This window comes from Eschrichtius robustus, chromosome 12, assembly GCF_028021215.1.
Source record: "Eschrichtius robustus isolate mEscRob2 chromosome 12, mEscRob2.pri, whole genome shotgun sequence".
NCBI classification, from domain to species: domain Eukaryota; kingdom Metazoa; phylum Chordata; class Mammalia; order Artiodactyla; family Eschrichtiidae; genus Eschrichtius; species Eschrichtius robustus.
Window position 1 is genome coordinate 83,143,995 of NC_090835.1, and position 18,053 is coordinate 83,162,047.

General features: G+C 41.8%; 1 protein-coding gene across 1 annotated transcript; it reads right to left on the reverse strand.

Moving 5' to 3' along the window:
• Positions 1-4,269: 4,269 nt before the first annotated feature.
• IL17F (interleukin 17F) lies at positions 4,270-13,707 on the reverse strand. The gene is made up of 3 exons (XM_068558686.1): positions 13,677-13,707; positions 6,002-6,207; positions 4,270-4,829 (listed from the first exon to the last, which is right to left on the reverse strand). Exons 1-3 carry the CDS (start codon positions 13,698-13,700, stop codon positions 4,565-4,567), a joined length of 495 nt encoding a protein of 164 aa, XP_068414787.1. The 5' UTR covers positions 13,701-13,707; the 3' UTR covers positions 4,270-4,564.
• Positions 13,708-18,053: the final 4,346 nt, after the last annotated feature.

An 18,053-nucleotide genomic window follows, 5' to 3' on the forward strand; every position in this document is an offset into this window, starting at 1 on the left:
TAGGGAAGAAGGAATGTTTTTGTAGTCTGTTATGACACTTGGAGGTGCACAAGCAAGGCTTAGAGTTCGTCAGCTTCAGAAGCTACCTTTTTTCCAAAGATTCTTTCCTTGACACCAAAGAGGGTGCCAAAAAAAAAAAAAAAATGATGTCTCAGTGTTTGAGAAAATGTGTGTTCCTTTGTAACCTGAGGGGAGTCAGGCTGAACAGGTACCCCTTCTGCAACTTACTGAACCAAAATGCTTTATATCGGTGGAATAGGCTACAATGCACATTTGGGACAAAGGGGAATTTTTTTAATGTATTAAATCTATAGCTTCCTCCATAGAGAAAGAGATCAGATTTGCAGTTACCAGGAGGGGGGCGGAGAGGGTGGGAACTGGATGAAGGTAGTCAAAAGGTACAAACTTCCAGTTATAAGATAAATAAGTACTAGTGATGTGATGTACAATGTGATAAGTATAGTTAACACTGCTGTATGTTATATATGAAAGTTATTAAGAGAATAAATCTTAAAATTTTTTATCACACACAATTATTTTTCTATTTCTTTAGCTTTGTATCTATCTGAGATGATGAATGTACACTAAACTTACTGTGATCATCACTTCGTGGTGTATGTAAATCAAATCTTTATGCTGTATGCCTTAAACTTATACAGTGCTATATGTCAATTCTATTGCAATAAAACTGAAAGAAAAAAATCTATAGCTTCCTCTACTCTTTTCAACTTAATTTAAGGTGTTTAAACAAACCATCTTTATCATAATAACATACTAACAATATATAAATCATTTGTTTAAACTACCTTAAATTATATATTGAATACATGTGTATACAGAGAGTAAATAGAGAGTATAAATTTAATAACCACGAGGAATATTATAGCTGTGGTGTTTAAGCATAAAAGTTGGTTGTGAGTTTCCTGGGGCCAAGCAAAATGGGAAACATAAGTTCTGTGCCTCTTGGGATAATAACTACCGGTAACTAGGTGCCTACAATTTCCTGGGTACTCAATTGTCTTTTACATTTTTTGTTTCGATTATATTACACTACTCTTTAAAATAGCTATTATCCCCACTTAACATAGAGGAAGCTGAGTCTTAGAACCACTAATTTGCCTAAATTTATACAACCAGAAAATATTAGAACCAAGATTCAAAATCAAGAGCTGTCTAAATATTAAACACATTTTTTCTACCTCTCCTATTAGAAAGAAAGACAAACCAATTTCATAACCATTTTCCTCACTGTAAATTACAAGCGAAACTTCTCCCATGTGACGTCATAAATACAGGTGACTTCTATCCAGGTTTGGGGAGGAAGAGAGAGGGAGAGAGAAAGAGAGAGACTGAGAATGTGTTTTTCCCCTCAGCCAAGTCTTCATAAGTATGAACTGGATATCAGAAGAAAAGTCTATATGCTTTCAAGTTTCCATGTGGAAAGAAAAGTTCCTCTCTCCACACACTATATGGTGATTGGATTTGGACGCCTGAACCGCTCAGCTTGACCACTTCTCCTACAGGCAAAACAAGGTACCTCCAAGTCCCAGAAAGCTGGGCGCAGAGCTGAGGAGCACAGGAGGGTCTCAGGTGGCTGCCAGGGAAGACAGAGTCCCCCAGGAGGGAGCCATCATTCCCTAGGCGCCTATGCTAGGGAATCTGGGGACAAACCGGCGCAGTGTGCCACCCTGTGAGTGGGAGAAGACCTGCAATTTCCTGAACAGCAGCCAACCGTGGAGGGAAGCTGTAACTCAGGGCCCCAGGCTCCAGGGGGCGCCATGTACAATGTACCTGGAGATGTGGGCTGGGGAGGTCCTTCGTCACGGCTCCCAGAGTCCTTATTGGAAACGCTATAGAACCAACATGAAAAGTCACGAACTTGGAGTCAGTGAACCTGCTTATGTCACTAACTACCCAAGTGACCTTGAGCAAGCCACCTAATTCATCTGGGCCTCATCTGCAAATAAAAAAGGTCGACAGGTGATCTACAGGGGCCCCTCCAGCTCTAACTACGTGAATCTACCACAGGATAAATTGCCTTCCCTCTGACCTTGTAACCGGCCTTCTGGTTTCCATCCCTTTTATACACTTACCACCAAAATTCTCTTATGAAATACAGCTGTGCTCTTATAACATCTGTAATAGAGCATACAAAACCATCCACAAGGGGGCCCTCTGCCTACTGTCCTTTGCCTACTGCCATGTTCATTCATTCACTCATGTTTTCAATCGTTCTCTCAAGAAATATTTATTATGCATCCTCCACTGTGTCCCCGTGTCCACATTATCCCAGGCATATGCTGTTCCCTTAACACACCAAGCTTTTTTGTGCCTCTGCACTTTTGTTTATACTGTTCCCTTTGCTAGGAATGCCCTTCCCTCATTTTCCTCTAGAGCAACTATTATTCAACCCAGTGCAAAAGTCATCTCCTTTATGAAATTTCCTGGTGAGCTATCATCCTCTGTGTCTTCTTTAAATCTCAGACCTTGATCATGGTACTTAGCACATCGTTTTGAAATTACATGTGACCACGTGTAACAAGATAATATCTTGATACATTCAGAGGCATAATTTTTTCCTCTGCAATGTCCTTCACCTCTATACTTCTCTCACCACTCAGATTGAGGCTTTGTGTGTGTACTACCCTCAGGGTAAAGCTATTACTGCCAAAATGAACAGGGAAACGAAGATTCATTGCACAGATTTCTGCACCAGTATGGACTTGTGGGATTCACAGCAAACTTACAAAGCTGATAACTATGAGAGAAAATGGTTTTTAGATTCCAAGAGGCTGAGCATTTTAAGTACAAACGTCAATGTTTACACCATACGTGAAAGACTCTGAAGCAAAGAGAAGAGCCCGCTTACCAGCTCCTCCATCCCCACCCTCACATACAGACTAGGTAAAAGTTGCCCCCACTAAAGAGTGAAAAATGGGTGCCGGGCTCCTGCCCGCTGCCCATCCTCAAGCCAAGTTGCAGGTGGGAGTGAGAACTGATGCCCCATCCCCTCTCCGGGACTGAAAGGCAGCAGAACACAGATGTGCCTTGAACCGGTAGTGTAGCAGTGAAGGAGGAAATGTGGTGCATCTGGGCGAGAGAGGGACCAGTGAGCCTCTGAGTGGTAGGGAGACCGAAATCTGGAAGCCCCTGTGTCCTCAAGAAGCACAAGAGATTCATGAAAGACCACCAGTGATTCCAGATGCAGAGTGACCGCCATGGCCCTAGTGACCAGGGGCTCTGCAGGCGGCCGCTACCAAGACCATGGACCCCGCCATGTGCATTTGTTACTTTTCTTTGTGTCTCCAGTAGCTACCACAGTGGCCAATAGATGTTCACGTTGTAAAATAATATAGCCAGGAAGACAGAGCAGTAAAGAGTTACTAGGGAATGCGAGCCCTGTTTGCACCATTTTCTTTAACTCTCCTCCTAACCCCCGAGAACCATTAATAATAGAGGAACTCTCCAAGGCATGGAAACAGAGAGGAGATTGCTGGTTGCCAGGGGCAGGGTGTGGGGGAATGGGGAGATGTTGGATGAAAGGGACACACTTTCATTTATAAGATGAATAAGTTCTGGGGATCTAATGTACAGCCTGGTGACTGTAATTAACAATACTGTATTGTATTCTTGAAATTTGCTAAAAGGGTACATCTTAAATGTTCTTATCACACACACAAAAAAAAGGAATTATGTGAAGGGTTGGAGGTGTTAAGGAACCTTATTGTGGTAATCATTTCACCATATATACATGTATCAAATCATTACCTTGTTATCACTTAAATTTACACCATGTTATTTATCAATTATGTCTCAAGAAAGCTGGGGGGAAAAGCTAATATTACCAAAATCACACACAAATAATAATAATAAAAATTCTGACACTAGCACTCTGATGAAATATGAAAAACAGATGACAGGTGTAAAGAATTTCATAGTCTTCAGGTCCACAAGGTTCGTGAGTACAAGCTGAGACCGGAAACAAACATCTGAAGCATTTTTCAATCATTAATACTTTATTATATTAGTACTTGATATATTAATTTTTCTCCTACAATTTTATATAATCAATACATCATAAATACATGGACAGTTTCCCTATAGGTATAAATATCAGGCCAACCTCATCTATATTTAGCAAATGCTTAATAAACAGGTGCTGGATCCTTATCCCCATCCTTCCCGCCCACCCCATCCTGCACAGACCCTCCCACACACTCTTACATTGTGGTTATTTTATTTGTTGCCTTTTGTGGAGCAGAAGCCCATTTTACCAAGGGGGACCCACCCAATGACTGCATGGCTGGGAGGCGGTCATGATAGCACATAAGCAGAGTAGGTGAGGGTCCTGCATTCTCCTCCATCTATTTTCAGGGGGATGGGACACTGGAACATCTCAGGACCGTATAAAGATTCTGAAGCCCCAGAAAGTTACTCTATCTAATACAGAGCTTTGAGAGTCCCATGCAGATCTTATGAAGAGACCTGGGAAGTGGAGAGAATTGGGAACCACACAGGACTCATGGCAAAGTGCTGGGTAAAGAGGGGCGTTTCTACAGCTTCTTCAGCTGAGCTGATCCGCCGCCCTCAAGCCACGCACGTAGCGGACGATGGGGGTGACACAGGTGCAACCAACAGTCACCCGCACCTTCTCCAGCCGGAAGGAGCGAGAGCAACCCTGGGACTCCCTCCGGAGGACCAGGAACTCTTGCTGGATGGGGACGGAGTTCATGGAGCTGTCTTCCTTCCCCTGGGCGTCGATGCAGCCCGTGTGCCTGCACCGGGCCTCTGCGATCTCGGAGGGGAACCGGTGGGGGTCCCGGGTGATGCTGCAGGAGGAGCAGAGAGAAGCCGACGGTGAGACCAGGGGTAGGAGGCAGGGAAAGAGGCACAAAGGATGGGGGCCCCGCGGCACTGGGCGCCCGCTTGCAGGGAGGCGGTGCCGGGCGACTCAGGGCGGCAGCGCAGGCGCGGAGCAGACAACCTGGACTCAGTACGCCGGCCCGTGGCGGGTGCTTAACTCCTTAGGCCTCAGTTCCCTCAACTTTAAAATGGGGGTTCGCAAATTCCTCTCCCGTGGGATTGTTACCAACACTCGGTGATACAAATGCATATGAAACGCCGCACCGTAAAACGTTGGCATTCCATGAATGTTAGATCTTTTAGTTCATTTCCCTTTTCATTTTTATTATTATAATCATCATTCATCCTTTGGTTAGAGACTGAACCTCACTAGGAGGTCCCCCAGTACACAGTCTACAAAGCCTGCTGCTTGGGAAAGAAAACCAAAGCCCCGGGGGGTCGGTGAATCCAATGCCTTCTTTCAATTTCTCCCTCAATAGCCCCCTTGCCAGGGGGAATAAAGGCAGCAAAGCCAACCCAGCCAGCTGGCCAGCGTACACTCTCGCTTCCCAAGGCAAGCGGTGCGGGCAGCCCCGGAAGCACTTCTAATGGTCCTCGGGCTCTGTTTTCATACTTATATTTAGAGCATATAAATGAGTGCTTGCTATTCCGAGAACCTCCATGTAAGACAAAATCCCAAGTCTGGACCCTGAACATCCCCTTCCCAAACTGGCCTTTCTCCTCCACTCTGGCCTCCTCCCCACTCCTTGAAGACTGAAATCCAATCTGAGTGGCTCTCTCTGAACTGACTTTTCTGGTTCCCACTTATCTCCATGCAGAGACCATTATGTAGGCTGCTTTAAAGAGTCCTCTCTTCCAGCACAGAAAGTTTGTAAATTCCAAATCCAGGGCTGCGTGAAGCAGAAAAGGGCAAAGCGTCGATGAGAGTTTGGAAGCAAAATAGACCTTCGACCACATAAGAGGACTTAGCCCAAAATAGCAAGAAAATGTGAGCACCCAGGGAACGTGGAATTTCCGTTTTTCAGAGTGAATGTAAGGACTATTATTTTTTCTATGTTTTTGAAATTTTCTACTTATGGTTAGAATAAATTAACATGTTTTTCAAAAGAACGTGGAGGTCAGTCTCCTTGGCACATACTTGTAATCCCAGGGGGAGGTGGAGCGGTTCTGGAAGTCGTGTGAGAGGAGAGCGCCCTGGGTCTGCCTGAGGATGCGGATATCAACCCTCACAGTGTGGTCCTCCGGAGCGGGACAGAGGGCAGGGTCCCCAGCTTTGGGGGTTTTCCGAGCTGCCACCTCCCCCAGGAGGGTCAGCCCCAATGTCAACAGCAGCAGGGACTTGACCTGGAAATAGATGAGAATGGGACTGGTTAGCGACTCTGGTGTCACTTGCTGACAAGAGACAGGTCATGCTTCAGCTGAACTCAGCATCCCTGGGATGGGATCAGGGCTCCTCTCTGAACCTCAGGTCCTCACCTGGCAACAGGAACAGTCATACATGAAGATACCAGGGTACCAACCTGAGAACTAAACTCATTAGCCTGGTGATTGAGCCCTCTACAGTCCGAGAGCTCCTGAACAGGGAGAAAGAAAGACGTCACGATCTGGGACTGGGTTTAAATCCTGACCTGGTCTCCTCACTGAGCCTCTGTTTTCTCTTCTTTCCAGCCAGAGCATAACACTTGCTTCATAATAATATTCACAAGATTAAATAAAACGTTCTTTGTAAAGCACCTACAACAAAAATAGGAGCTTAAGAAATGATAGCTCTTGCTTTTAATTTCCAACCTCACATCCATGAATCCTCCACAAAACTCTTCGTCCCAGCCATCTCTCCACCTGGAATACACTGCCCCACCTCTATCCATTCAAATCCTCCCCTTCCGTCAGGGCCCCACTAGGACTCGGTCTCCTCCAGGAACTGTCCCGGAAGTAGTTCATTCATAAAGCTTTTACCATCTAGCACTCAAGCAGCCCTTCTTTATTGTCTGGACATGCAGTATTTGTGTTCATACAGACCTACACCTATTAGATGGTAAGTTCCTGCAGGAGAACATGTCATAGAACAGGTGTTCCAAAATACTTTCTGGATGAATGAAAGAGCGGGTGAGTGAATGCATGAACAAAACGATCCATTTAAATTAACAACGTAGTTAAGCTCAACGCATTAAGAAAAACACCATGCAAAACCAACTATAGCAGAGTTCCAATGACCCATGCTCATGACTGAAGGAAGCAGAGGCACTAAGGATGCACGACAGAGAAATGGAAACTACTTCTCTTTAGCTCCAGAAAATATATTTTTTATACTTACATTGAAATACCAGTTTATCTGGTATTACAGGAGTGCACAAAGAAAGAGTTCAGTGAAGACCTAATTAAAATAAAGGAAGAGATAAAAATCTCTCCAGCTTCCCTTTCTCACGACCTGCTTTGCTCACCCCACCGTGACCACCGACCCTCACTGGGGCTGGACAAGCCTCATCACCGATACTCAACATAATGCAGACCCAGGGCTGAAAGTGAGTTACTTTCATCCTCGGGGCTCAGTCTCGTTCAGGCTCACACCTTCCGTCAGTTAGGGTTGGGAAGGTGCTTAGACAAGTTGGTTTAAAGGACCTTCTTTTTATCTTTTGCAAGTGCTGGAGGCAAGAAATGATAAGAGTAAACAAAAAGGTCATGGTATCAAGTGCTGTACTAATGTAGCTGATACTAAAAAGAAGTTGAAAGCAAGATTGACCCAGATAAGCCTGAATGAGGCTGATTTGCCTCCAGATAATCAGCAGATGTCTACTTTTGTCTCCTGCAATCATTCATTCATTCAACAACTCTTTCCTGTCTCTGGACTGTGATGATAAAGGACATGGGCTCCAGAGTCAAAAGTCCTGGGTCCATAACTCAGTTCCTGGACTCTTACTAGCTGTGACTCAGTTTCCTCCACCAGCAAATGTGGAGATTAAATGATAGGATCCATATATAGCATGAACAGCAGGGCTGGGACATGGAGAGTATTCAGTATAGGTACTATTGTTAAGTCTACATTGTCCTAATGATACACAGTGGACGGGAAAGATGTGGAATTTGCCCTCATGTAACTTCTGTCTAGACAAAGCATTATGACATTGTAAAAAGTAAAAGGATGCCTGCTTAGACAAGACGGTCCTTAGCTTCCCAATCATCACCTCCTTATGTTTCTGAAGTAAATCCCTCCTTTGTGTTTCCTCTTTCCTCTTCTGTATCATATTCACTGAGTCATTTCTAATTTCATTATCAAAGTCATATAACCATGGGGTTACATGATTTAGCAATAATTACCAGGTTTCTAATAAGTCATTATTGTAAACATTTGCTTATATTCTTAGAGTGTTGTAGAAAACACTTTCACGTTTCTTTAGTCTCTGGATTCTCACAACCTTGTAGGACAGGTAGAGCTCATATTAGTTATCCCGATAAGGCAGGTGCACGAGTTGTGTCTGAGGCGATGAGGTTCACCAGCCTGCTAGCGCCAGTCTGGAGACTGGAACAAGGTGTCTGCGGTCAGTGCCATGGCCATTGAAGATCATTACTATTGTCATCAACATAGAGCCACTCACGGTGTTTCACCTCAGCTTTGTCTCACTAGAGGAGCCAGGCCTTTTAAGCCATGTGTCAGAATTGCCTGTGTGTTGTAGGTCACATAGCCCTTTATCAGAAATCAGATGATGTCTGCAAACCACTCTAGTTTTCTCCAAGAAGCTGTTGATCTGAAACTGCAGATTTTAGTGGTTATGCTACACAGAGCGGGGGCTCGGATTCTTGCTGGCTCTTAAGAATGATACATAGCACAGCACTTCTCTGAGAGGCTCAGAGTATTTTATAGTCTCAGATCCTTCTGTGCCACCTACGAGTCAGGTAAATGGACATCACTCCCTGTCTGTCCGATAGGAAACAGAGGCAAAAGAAAGCACCAGCTGAAGGTGGGCAGTGTCAGGACACCAACATGCTCTGCTCAACCTTTTACTTACTGCACTGTGAACTCCCGTAAAGAGAACATCTGAACACTTGTCCCCTGAACTCACCTGTGATTCGTGCTCACCCCATGTAGGAACAAGCTCCAGAACCCGGGCAGCTCCTGGTCCATAAGAGTTTGCCTCACCACCGTACTGAGGATGTCCTGTGTGCCTGCACCTCCAATTTCTAATCCTATTCTAATGTCCTTTGCCCTGCCATGTTTCTTGCTGACAGTCCAACAGATTTCTTCAAAGAAACCAAAAATAGATGTGGCTTTAGAACACAAAACTATCCAACAAATTTGTCTAAACACAATGGCTTTAAATTCAGAAATCTTGCTTCTGAACCATTCAAGGAAAAGAATATTACTTGGAGCCAGTAAACCTAGATTCATGTCCTCATTCTTGGGCATACAGTATCCAGTGATGTTAAATCACTTAAATTCATTGAGCTGTTGTTCATCTGTACAATGGGGAAAGTCATCCCAATCCACTTCCCTAGATTGGTGAGAGACTCAGAGGTAAAAATAATGACATCATTAATATTAATATTTAACACTCTAGTTCGAAAAGATACATGCACCCCAATGTTCATAGCGGCACTGTTTACAGTAGCTGAGACATAGAAGCAACCTAAATGTCCATGGACAGATGAATGGATAAAGAAGATGAGGTGTGTGTGTATATATATATATATATATATATATATATATGTAGTGGAATACTACTAAGCCATAAAAAAGAATGAAATAATGCTATTTGCTGTAACATGGATGGACCTAGAGATTATCATACTAAGTGAAGTAAACCAGAAAGAGAAAGACAAATACCATATGATATCATTTATATGTGGAATCTAAAATATGATACAAATGAACATATTTACAAAACAGAAACAGACTCACTGACATAGAGAACAAACTTATGGCTACCGAAGGGGAAAGGGGGTGGGGGAGGGATAAATTAGGAGTTTGGGATTAACATATAGACACAACTATATATAAAATAGATAATCAACAAGGACCTACTGTATAGCACAGGGAACTATATTCAATATCCTGTAATAAACCATAATGGAAATTATGGTTTATTTATTCAGTTATATATAACTGAATCACTTGCTATATATCAATGTTGCTAATACAACATTGTAAATCAACTCTACTTCAATTAAAAAAAAAACATTTATTGAATGCTTTCTCTATCCTTATTGGTTGTTATATTAAAATGGCCAAGTTAACTAAAAGCCATGCCTGCATATATCTGCTATTTCAGAGAATAGGTTTAGTCATTCTCAATGATATCGATTAATCCTTCCATGAGGGAGAGACCATTATTATTCCTCTATACAGATAAGAGGAATAAGAATGCACAGAGGGGCTTCCCTGGTGGCGCAGTGGTTGAGAATCTGCCTGCTAATGCAGGGGACACGGGTTCGAGCCCTGGTCTGGGAAGATTCCACATGCCGCGGAGCAGCTAGGTCCGTGCGCCACAACTACTGAGCCTGCGCGTCTGGAGCCTGTGCTCCGCAACAAGAGAGGCCGTGACAGTGAGAGGCCCGCGCCCCGCGATGAAGAGTGGTCCCCGTTTGCCACAATTGGAGAAAGCCCTCGCACAGAAACGAAGACCCAACACAGCCAAAAATTAAAAAAAAAAAATTAAAAAAAGATCATCTCTTCTTTAAAAAAAAAAAAAAAAAAGAATGCACAGAGAGGTTAAGTAACTTACCCCAAATCCCACGTTTAGTAAGTGGTGAAGCCAGGTCTGCCTGACTCCAAAGCCCATGCCCCCTAACTACTGCGCTTGGCTGCATTTCATACCATCTCTAAAACAATATATGAATATAACATAGTATTATCATCACCATATGCCATGATCTTTTATGAAATCCGAGCTCTTTTAAGTTGCATGGCTTGTAAAAAGAGAAAAGGATTATTTAAACCAATAATATGGTGAGTGATTTCCCAAGCCCTGCTTTCATGCTGCTGTATTTTAAATTCTTCGAAGGTCTTATCTGACGACTGCCAGGTGAGATTCTAGACCCAGGGGATGTAGATTTCCGTCACATTAACATCTGCCTCTCCTCCAGGAGGAAGGAGACAATGCAAAAATGATCAGCTCTCAGAGATGGGGCAAATGTCCCTCCCATAGGAGCTGTCCAAGTGCATCACCAGGTGGTTTCACTCCCTGCATCCAGGGCACTCCTTGTCATCTGCTCGTCTTGGGGGAATCATTACCCCTATTGGGGCCCCAGCTTCCTTGGTTAAAATAAACATGTACAGATCCTAAAAGGCTGGCTAAGCTCCCCCATGAGATGAGGGCCAACTTAACTCTACAATGGTGGCCACAAGAGAGACCATGTCCAGTTTGTGACCCCAAGAACTTCACAAGCTAACACCAACTATGCCATAGCCATTGGTGAAGAGCTATGGTTTTACACCCCATTATAATTTCTGGTTATTTTTTCTTTTTCTCCACCAGACAGTGATCAGCATTAAAGTCAGCTCTGTTTTTTAAAGAAATGACCCCACAAAAGACCCCAATCTAGCATCATTCCTTAGAAATCTGCTTTCCTGAAATCCTAGGGATGACTGTACCAACACAAGAATGATCCTGACTACTCACCACGGCCATGTCACGCAGCAATGTCATTGTCACTTTGCTCTGGTCACCTGCTTCGTGCAGGAAGCTCTTTCTGTGCTGTGTTGCCTTGTGTGTGCCCGTGTGGTGTCAACGAGAGCACTGTTGGTTTTATAGCAATCTCTGTCCTTGTTTCAATTGACCTGCTTACTGTCTAACTTGTGGTTGCCCCAGAGTTACTGACGAATGTAGTGTTTTTTTTTTTCCTATTCCACTTCCTGAAGGGGAGTCGAAGGGGGACCCTAAAAAGGGATGATGAAAAAGGAACCAAATCTTCCTCTTCTTCTGCCCCACTCCCACCCCCATTGTCTTCACACTACAGCAAATTTCTTAACTTATGTACTACAGAGATGAACCAAGTGACAAACTGCTGCCATGATCTTTCACGTTCCTCCACAAAATGGCTAAGAACTCTAGTCACGCACCTTATGTTCTACTTTCCAGTCATGCAGTGTGAACTGTGATTTAAGTGGATATCATCCTTCGAGGAGGCTCAGTATTAAACAGAGGACTATCTTTAGCTCTACTTTATGAATGGAAAAAACAAAACCAAAGAAATGAATGGCATCAGTGAGAGATTCAGAAATTATATCCCCAGGCAGTTAGTTTCATGGTCTCCCTGAACTAATTCTGTTTTAACCCCATGGTTAGACTCCTACCAGTGTTTAATAGATTGATAATCATTACTTATACAACATATAAACAACTATTATCTTGGCTGTGTCTGACTGAAGATGGTTTGATTTTTTAAACTAAATGGATTAGCAAGTAGAACCTTTAAATGCTCTGATGTGTAATTTTAAATGACCTGCAAAAAGTTAATTTATCTTAGTTCAGTTCAGGTCAACATTTATTAAGCACTTGCTGTATACCGGGCATTATAGCCTAGGGATACACAGACATTTCTGAAATAACAATAACTTACACTTTTTAATGCCCATTAAGATCAGGTAAAATTACACATGCTCTGTTAATAAGGCAGGGCACATTCTAGCAGGGTAAGCTTACTCTCCCCCATCACGTGCTTGAACAAGTTTGCCCCATTTTCTTTAAATGTAGGAAATAAAGAGGAAACAGCTCTTGGGTTCATGAAGCCCCTCCAAGATTGATCAAAATTCTTCTGTGATCACGAGTCTTTCACCCATGTTTCTCCTCCCCATGCCTGTGCATTCTTCTCTACACCTCCCCTCTGGGACAATCAGCAATGTAACCCCCCTAAGAAGACCTCCTTGAATCACCGTTCCCTCCCTCGTTACTCTGTGCTCATCTTCAGTCTACCTCACACTTGCTTATATGTTTTAGGATGGTTCTCTGGGGTCTTCATGGACTTGGGGTAACTTCAGTTCCCCCCAGTAATCTCTGTCAGCATCCTTCTCTAAATATATATCCCCAAGTATACAATCTAAATTAAGACAGTGTATATATACAATGGAATATTACTCAGCCATAAAAAAGAATGAAATAATGCCATTTGCAGCAACAGGGATAGACCTGGAGATTGTCATACTGAGTGAAGTAAGTCAGAGAGAGAAAAACAAATATATGATATCACTTATATGTGGAATCTAAAAAAAGAAAAAAGTGGTACAAATGAACTTATTTACAAAACAGAAATAGAGTCACAGCTGTAGAAAACAAACTTATGGTTACCAAGGGGGAAGGGAAGGAGGGATAAATTGGGAGATTGGGACTGACGTATATACACTACTGTATATAAAATAGATAAGTGATAAGAACCTATTGCATAGCACAGGGAACTCTACTCAATACTCTGTAATGGCCTATATGGGAATAGAATCTAAAAAAGAGTGGATATATGTATATGTATAACTGTTTCATTTTGCCGTACAGAAGAAACTGACACAACATTATAAATCAACTAAACCCCAATAAAAATTAATTTTAAAATAAATTAATTAATTAAGACAGTATATTTTCTATGCATACACCATTTCAAGACAAGTCCCCTAGGCAACCCATTTCAGGGCAGACTGAAGCCCTGAGTCCATCATATAGAGAATTTTCAAGGCCTCTCTGGATACATTCTTCCATATACTCAGTGAAGCTGACACCGTGAAATCAAGAGTCATGTTTTCAGATTTGCTTGTATCACACAAGCTACCAAAGCAATATGTGCAATAGACCCTTAAAAGCATATTAAGTTGAGTGGACTGAATCACTCACTTTCTGAGGCAGTCTCTTCTCCATGCAGAGCCATACCTCAATGCAGAGAAGACCACAGCAGCTCTTCTGAAAGAAGAAACAAGGAAATCACCTTGAATTAAGAATGCCTGATTCAATACAGAAGGATTTGCTGGTTGCAGAGAAAATTAAATAATTTTTTTTTATGTAAGAAGGAAGCAACATTGATTTTTTATGTGCCCAATGGTCACATAAGTTTTCCCCCATCAAGGTAAAAATAACTAACTTATCAGGATGTCAAACTAGTAATCAACCATCACCAAGTTTGAATTCCATCAATGGATCCAGATCATTGTTTCGTCTAACAATGATAAACCCTTCTTATACTGTAAATCATGGGCTAACATTTGGGGACCCAGTAATAAATATATGATGAACACACAGCTGATTATGGTGGAAGCCCTTCACTAACTGGCCCTGTACCACTTGTGGCCCAAGCTGCTGTTGGCTTTAAGAGTTTCAATAATCCAAGTGGAGCTATCATTCAACACACCGACAGCTACAGCGCTCTACACACAGTTCCAAGGGCCCACAGAAAAAGACAGCAGGAAACTCTGTAGTTGTATGAAAGAGTTACACACAACCTCCATGTCGTAAAATATTACAGCTGTTCAAACATCCAATTTAGCAAGACTTTTGTATGCCCTCCCATGTTCTGGAAGCCATGCTGCATTACAGATAATAGACTGTACTAGTAGAGTCTCTACCTTAATGATTTTAAAATATAGTATGGAACGAAAGCAAACACACGTATATTAACCAATAAGATAACGACATGGGATTGTTGGGGATATTGATAGCTAAATGAACACATTTAGTTTTACAAATCCAACCCTCAAGAGGTTTCATCTTCATTCAAGAAAGGGGAGTCTAAACATTTGCAAATATTTAATTTAATGAGGACATACATTCATAATTAAAATCTTTTTACACCGTAGTTTGAATTAATGTATTTTACATTATTTTGCAGTAAAACATAATTCAGATTTCTATAGGCCTTAAAACCACAGACAGTGGTTCCTATTTGAATTGTCTTCTGTAACAGATTTCACTAAAATTGGACCAACTTGAAAGAAAGAAAGAAAGAAAAGGGAGTCTAATCAAGAAATGCTGGCACAACCTAGCAGTATACATGTGGATACAGAAATCGATGCCTAGAAGTGAGGGGCTTCCACGGCAAAAGGCTGAAACGGTGGCATTTTCCATGGTGGTCAGGTGGTAGGCTGTGATGACAGTGAAATTGGAAGCTAGATAAATGATGACCAATGTTATGAATGGCAAAACATTTGGTAAAATTATTGCCTGCAGTAACTTGAGAGGCAGATATTGTACCTAGAGGTCCAATAAGAGCTCTAAAGGAGGACATTGGAAACAGAATGCCAGCTATGTGTGTTGGAGGTTATTGTCTGCATTTGGTGAGGTAACACAAGAAAGACATGAGCTCAGGAAAGAGTAGGCAGGTTTGCAAACAAAAATGAAAGAGAATGAAGACAGTCCAGAAATTCAGAGCCTTGCAAGGTTGGAAAAAACACAACTATTTCTATCCCCCCGAAGCAAAAGATATGATTGGAAAAGCCTCTGAGGTAGAAGTGCCCAGTAAAACCTTTCAACCAAATACATTCCCCACAAGCGGGAATCAAAATGAAGCATCTGGAAATCCCTTTACGTAGGTAAAAGGACTCAGAAAAAAAGTGTAAGGGTAGAGTTCTAGTAATCTACCATTAAATCAAGAGAGGGAGAGTTATACTTGCCATCACTATTTCAGATGCAGCCAAAGAGCATATTGGGGGGGAAACCTCCCAGCTGGGTGAAGCCAGCAACCACAAAGAGTACTAGGGAGGTGAGCCCTGCTCAAAAAGCAGAATCTGGGTCTGATCAAAGCACATCCCACATGCCCTGGCTATGGAAGCCCCACAATGTTAGCCAAACAGGATTTCAAGGTTGTAACATCAAAACTACTGCGTGCATCTCCCATTCTTTCTCTCTCTAAATGGAAGTGTTTCATCCTAGTCTAAACTGACTGAGAGAGACCTTAAAAATTTTACAGGATTTTCTGCTTATTTTCACTGTTTATCAGAGCTCTGACTCCTCATTGAAATAGCCAGTTAAACAATGTTATCATATAACAGGTTTAAAGAATATTGATAAAGAATTAAAGGCAAAAAATAATCACTATCTTATTATCATTATCATTCTTATTATCACTCACTATCTTATTCACCAAACAAAAGCTATTAGTATATAATTTACTTTAACTCCAGTCTTTTTTCTAAATGAAATTAAAACACGCCTTTCTAATTTCCCTGAAGCACTGATTTATTTATGTTAGAGTCAGACCCTCTGAATATGGGTTAAAACATTAGGTCAGAATGGCCTCAAAGTATTATGGCTTTTATTCCCAACCTTCTTGCAGCTCTCCTCCTCATCAAGCACAAAAATTCTTCCTCCTTTCAGGCTATTCAAACTAATTAAATGTAAGGTTTATTTGCCTTTTCAGTCCCTAGATCATTTAGAAAGTCCATGTCCCATTCCCTTTCATAATCCTACTTCTCCAGCCCCTATTGAAGAAAAAACATGGAGCATTCTTATAACTATAAAGCCACAGACCCTACAAATCCACGTAATTCTTTTTTTTCCCCCTTTTAATACAAAAGACTGTTTCCAGTTTCAGGATTCTTTGCATCCATTAATTCATGTTTACCTATCTGTTTGAGTCAAATATTCAAACCCATTATGTACTTAATAGAACCTCCATAAAATCACACTCCGTAGCAACCCATTCTTTTTTTTTAAAAGGTCAACATATTTCCACTGTGAAAAGATTTTCAAGAACAAAACAGCTTTACTTTTGGGTTAAAAATCAGAGTTCATTACAATGATTATTTTTCAGATGAAAATGCTGTGCCTGGGTCTTCATATGCCAATGTTTGTGGGCATAGGAATTATTTGGGGCTTAGACACAGAAGCCTTCTCTCGCTCTCTCTCTCCCTCCCATCCTCCCTCCTTCCCTCCCTCCCTCCGTGGGTGTGGGTGTGTGTGTATCTGTTTATTGCCTAAAAAACAGTATAATTCCTGATGTTCTGATGAAAAGGTGAAGAATCTATGAAAGAGTTACAGGGGACAGAAATGAAGGGAGGGGATTGGAGGCAAAAGCTGAAAAAGAAGAAAAGTATCAGGTTGGGGGAAAACTTAGGAAAGGAGTTTCCCAGAGTGCTGTGTGAGAACCCTGGATGGAATAGGGTTGAGGTCACTGGAGAAAGTTCCAGATCAAAAGCAGAACCCCTCAATTCTGAATCTATTCTATGAACCGTGGAGCTATTTGCACCAGAATTTTATCTCCTTATTAACAAAAACACCATTTATTAAATGCCCACTCTGTGCCAGTCGCCATGCTGGGTACTTAACATGGATAAGAAGAAGAAAAATAAAAGTACTATCCACAAAAGAAGAAAATCATCATGACAGTTTCCTCTATCCAGGAGTGCCATGAACTTCATGTTAGACAAAATGGCACTTCTGTTTTGGAGAGAACTTACCTTGGGCCTTTTTGGAAGTGCAAAGATAGAGCCTATCTCTATCCAGGGTAAACACAGAGAGGGAAGTTCTATTCTTCCAGGGTGGAAACAGAGAAGGAAATCACTACACGTACAAATAACAAGAACTTGAGTTACCACCAGAGATGAGAGAAATGGAGAGAGATGCCAGTTGGAAACTTCAGTAGCTGACACAGCAAGGGAACTAAAGAGTCATGAGCCTAGTATTCAAATCGTTTCCATGTCTACATTGTGCCTTAATTCTCTTCCATTATTACCACACCTAAAATAAAATTCTTTACATGCAAAACAGTCCTATGATGTCCACACAGCAGCAAAGAGATGTGGAAAGAAAAGGCGGCCTCAGGAGAGGAAGCAGCAGAAATGGGTCAACAAGAATTTGGAATGAGAAAGTAAGCACCAGCCCCACCCCTGCCATCTACCTTGCTAGGACCTGGGAGCTTGTTAAAAAGGCAGAATCTCAGTTGACGGTTGTTAACCAGACTTACCGTGGTGATCATTTCACAATATATACAAATATAGAATCATTGTTTTATACCTGAAACTAATATAACATGTCGATTACACCTCAATTTGAAAAAAGAAAAAGTAGCAAAGTTTGCATTAGAAGAAAATAGATAATAAATATGTGAAAAAAAAAACCAGTTTAACCTCAAAAGCAATCAAACGAATGCAAACTAAAATAGAATTCCATATTTAGGCTATCAAACTGGCATAGATTTTTAACCATGCATATTAACAGGAGAATAGGAAAAAGGGGCATTTTCAGGTATTACGGCTGGGAGTGTATTGGTACAACTTTTGT

Bases quoted from the DNA above. Each gene is read 5' to 3' on its own strand.
- IL17F (XM_068558686.1), bottom strand. From the start codon at position 13,700: ATGGAGAAGAGACTGCCTCAGAAA. The intron at 6,208-13,676 runs GTGAGTGATTCA...ATCTATTTCCAG, and splicing joins AGAAGAGACTGCCTCAGAAA to GTCAAGTCCCTGCTGCTGTT. The intron at 4,830-6,001 runs GTATGTGCCAAG...CTCCTCCTGCAG, and splicing joins ACCTCCCCCTGGGATTACAA to CATCACCCGGGACCCCCACC.